Genomic DNA, 4,275 nt, shown 5'->3' with positions numbered 1-4,275 from the left:
TAATTTACAGTGTTTACATTTATGATACAGATATTAATTTTAAACTGAACAAGTACATACATTGTATTAATTACATTAGTGATTATGCTATGATATCAATTTAAGATAATTATTTTGTTTTGTGATAAACATTGCGAATGATATTAAATTTGAGCGATGAACGGTATCACAACATCCGCCCCAATTTTTTTAAATGTTGTGTCCTCACAACAAAATGATATAATGTAAGAATAGTAATATTTAAAGGGGTACAGATGTAAACTTCTTGAATAAGAGTTTGGACAAAAAAGAATATATAAAAATTTTTTGTATTGAACATTACTTTGTGAAAGGTTGTAAACAACGGTATTTAAGTATTATTTTTTTTTTTTTTTTTTTAGCAAAGAATAATATTTGATATTAATTTTAGTGTATAGTTACATAATCAGAGTATAGTGAAAGAAAAAATTATTTAGTTAATTGTTCAATTTTGGGTTTACATTATTGAGAAATCTGGTCAAGTTACAAAATTATACATGAGAAGTAGTAGAAGTATTGGTATGATATTTTTTTATGATTACAATAGCTTAAGTAATAATAATAATAGTAATCAGTGTAATGTCTGATTGTACATTTTTTTTTTTTTTCAAAGAACAAAATAGACATGAATAATTAACTTAATGATGTTAAGACAGCATGTATAGTGATTATAATTCTAGTGACAACTGTAATAGTTGTTTTTACATTTTTTTTTTTGTATGAAATTATAAATAGTAATGAGAAAATTATGATTTAAGTATAATAATAACTATGATAATGTAATAAGTATAAATATTTTTTAACACGCTTATATTAGTTTCACCTGTATGTATGTATGTATGTATGTATGTATGTATGTTTGTAACTCTCCAAACGCCACGCGTTATCGCATATTCCGTCGTCTAGACTAGACTGTCATAACGCATTCACCCCTCCTCACGCCTCGCTCACCACACGACGGCACACTATTCCTATAAAAATTTATTTTTAGTTATCGTACCCGTACACGCGTGCTTGTCATCAATATTATATATATGTAAACAAATTTTTATTTTGACTGACCAATACCGCCCGCGTCTAATGCGCCTTACGTATATATATTTATATATTCCTACCATCGTTGTGGTCATTGGATGTGGTAGCCGTTTCTCAGACTCCCTCTCCGGAATCGAACCCTCATTTCTCGTTACCCGTTACAACCATAACTACTATCATAACTTGAAACTAAAAAGTTTAAAATAAATATAGTTTAAAAAAACTAAAAAAACACGCTTTTAAAGCACATCGAACTAAAAAGTTAAAAATAATTTTTAAAATAAGCTTAAAACAATAATGAACGAAAAATACTAGTATTATTGTAATAAAAGCGTGGGTGCTTTGTGCCATATTTTTCGTATATTGAGCGCCCGACGCTTTTATCACAATAATACTAGTATTTTTCGTTCATTATTGTTTTAAGCTTATTTTAAAAATTATTTTGAACTTTTTAGTTCGATGTGCTTTAAAAGCGTGTTTTTTTAGTTTTTTTAAACTATATTTATTATAATAATAATTTGTTTTAGATTTAAAATATAGTGTGGTGACCAATGTAATATGGTCTAAAAATATTTTTTTGTATTTTCATAGTATCTTATAAATCTTTTTTTTTGTGTTATCTTATAATTTTTTTGTTTTCTTATTCATTATTATTATTATTATTATTCAAAAAATTTATTTTTATAATAAGGATAATAATAATAGTAATAATATTAATAGTGTTTATTAATAGCAGTAATATTTAATCTTGTGATGGTATCAAGTTGATAACAAAAAAAATAACCCTTTTTTTTTTATATTTTGTATCTTCTAAATTTTTTTGTGATTTTTACCTTATCTCAATTTTTTTGTTTTATAATTATGGTTCTAAGACTAATTTTATAATAATGAATAATAATATTAAGAAGAAAATTAAGAAATTTTATGATGTTATCAACTGGATATTGGGAAAAACAAAAGAAAATTTTTGTTCAAAACTCTTTTTTTTGTATATTAAGTATATGGGAAATAAATGATAGTGGTAATTATGATGCATTTTAGTATGAATGAATGGTATATAAAAAAAAAAAATGAAATGATAAAAGTAATAATTGATTGAGAAATAATTTTTATGGGATAAATATTTGATTATTGTGAACAGGGGAGAATCTGTTATATTCATCTACTGCTCTAATTGCAAAAAAATAATCTCTATTGGTATTATAAATTGTGATACGACAAGACATAGTGGTGGAACGAAAAGGTATGAAAAAACTGTGACAAGTAATATGATTTTGAATTAAATTTTCTGTCCACAAAACTATTTCAAAATGTTTGACTCTAGACATATTATAATTGATATTAATGGACCAAGATACTGTAATGAGATTTCTAGTGTTTATTAAAGTAAGAAAAGGGCGTGGTAATGGTTCTTTAAATTCTTGTTTTATTTGTGGTCTAATTGGAAAAAATTGTTCGCCAAACGGCATTCCTGGTGGATGGTAAAAATGAATTGAATTGTTCATAATCTTTATTTTCGTTACTGTTTCGTAACAATTTCCTAGATGTAATTTTTTTATTAGAATTAATAGTTGTATAAATAAATTTCATGAATGCCCAAAAAAAAATGTTACTGAAGTGTTAATATAAAGGTAAATTAAGCCTAGCATTGCATTAGTGTAATTTTTAAGCAAAGAAAGAAAAAATGTTATTTAATTTGAAATATTAAATTTTCTTGTTCGTTTTTGTTTTCTGTATTTTATTCTTTCTTCTCTGGTTGATTTAGGAAATAGATAGACAGATTGACCATAACACCACACGTAGAATTTGGTATTGTCGTAAATTGTATTTGGATCATATTGAGTGAGTATTGGTTTAAGCAGATTCGGATATCTATAGTTGTGCAGTGGTATTTGCATGATGTCATCAAACATTATTCTATATTTTGTTGATTGAGATCTGGATAGAGAAGAGAACGAAAGTTTATTTGAGTATTTGGTGGATTAGGTGTTTTTACTTTGACATTGTATAAATCAACAACATTATTGTATTGTTGTTGATGATTTTGGTGCATAAAGTAATGTGTAATATTATTAAAGAGTCCACCAAGGAGTCTAATGCTCCAGCCAAATGTATTATATAGCAATTGTATATTCATGCAAGCATTTATAATCAAGGTGATGATTTTAATCATAAAAATAATACCTAATACACCAGACATTAGTGAATNAATAATACCTAATACACCAGACATCAGTGAACCAAAGTATGTGAACCATCCCCACATTTTGTGTAATTTATCTTCTACCATATCGCTTATGACAGTTGGGTCTATTAGTCTGTGTAAATTGAGTTGATTTGATACTTCATATCCTAAAGTTTGACGCACTATATTATTTTGTATTGCTGTAACTTCTTGAGCAAACATTAAATGTTTTTGTAATGCTTGCATTACATCTTGGTTGTAAATGCCTGCAGAGATAAGATATTCTAGAGATTTGTATTTCCATGTGAATTTTGTTTCTGGATGTAGTGTTTGTGGTGTTTTTATTTCAGTTAAGTGTGGATTTAGTCCAAGCCATTCTCCTTCAATGAAGTATGCTGAAGGAAATCTGATATTACATATTATTTCAGTTCCATACCTTTGTAGTATATGAGATTTTGGTGACATGAAATATGATTGATTTTGGTATAGTACAGGCAATTCATTGAAACAAGTATCCTTTTTAGTTATTTTTACCAGAACTGGTTTGCATTTCATTAAATATATAATTTCTCCATTAGAGAATGCCACACAACCGTGTGTTTCACACATGGCATATGCGAATTCTGTCAAGCTATAAGTGGCCACNTATGCGAATTCTGTCAAACTATAAGTGGCCAAAGATAATTTTTGCAAAAGTAATTTACGTTCTAATAGACATTGTTTTGTTATTATGTCTATATATAATTCATTTAACGACTGAGCAACTCGATATTCAAGCCAAACAAATTTTGTATTGACATATGATATCAGTTCTGTATTCTGTGGAGATATTGGTTTTAGTGAAAAATCATCCATGCGATTAGCTAAAGTAATAATGTATAATTGTGGTGTTCTGTTTGTACTACTGGTATGCCACAAGCAAAAACATTTTTTACATATTTTAGTGCAAATGCTATTCCTTCTGTTTCAACTAAAAAGGTTTTTGTTTCTTCAGTGGGATTTTGAAAAGTTTTAGAAGAGATAACTGCAGCTGGACC

General features: G+C 27.1%; 1 protein-coding gene across 1 annotated transcript; it reads right to left on the bottom strand.

Annotated features, from left to right (window-relative positions):
• Window positions 1-2,827: 2,827 nt before the first annotated feature.
• Window positions 2,828-3,876, bottom strand: LOC126898647 (uncharacterized). Its single transcript, XM_050672909.1, has 2 exons — window positions 3,271-3,876; window positions 2,828-3,237 (listed from the first exon to the last, which is right to left on the bottom strand). Exons 1-2 carry the CDS (start codon window positions 3,845-3,847, stop codon window positions 2,966-2,968), a joined length of 849 nt encoding a protein of 282 aa, XP_050528866.1. The 5' UTR covers window positions 3,848-3,876; the 3' UTR covers window positions 2,828-2,965.
• Window positions 3,877-4,275: the final 399 nt, after the last annotated feature.

Source organism: Daktulosphaira vitifoliae, unplaced genomic scaffold (assembly GCF_025091365.1).
Source record: "Daktulosphaira vitifoliae isolate Bord-2020 unplaced genomic scaffold, ASM2509136v1 Scaffold_2, whole genome shotgun sequence".
In the NCBI taxonomy this organism is placed as follows: domain Eukaryota; kingdom Metazoa; phylum Arthropoda; class Insecta; order Hemiptera; family Phylloxeridae; genus Daktulosphaira; species Daktulosphaira vitifoliae.
The sequence above is the reverse complement of the archived record's forward strand: the minus strand, read 5'-3'. Positions and strand labels throughout refer to the sequence as shown.

Excerpts from the sequence above, each read along its gene's own strand:
- LOC126898647 (XM_050672909.1), bottom strand. The coding sequence starts at position 3,847 with ATGTGTGAAACACACGGTTGTGTGGCATTCTCTAATGGAGAAATTATA.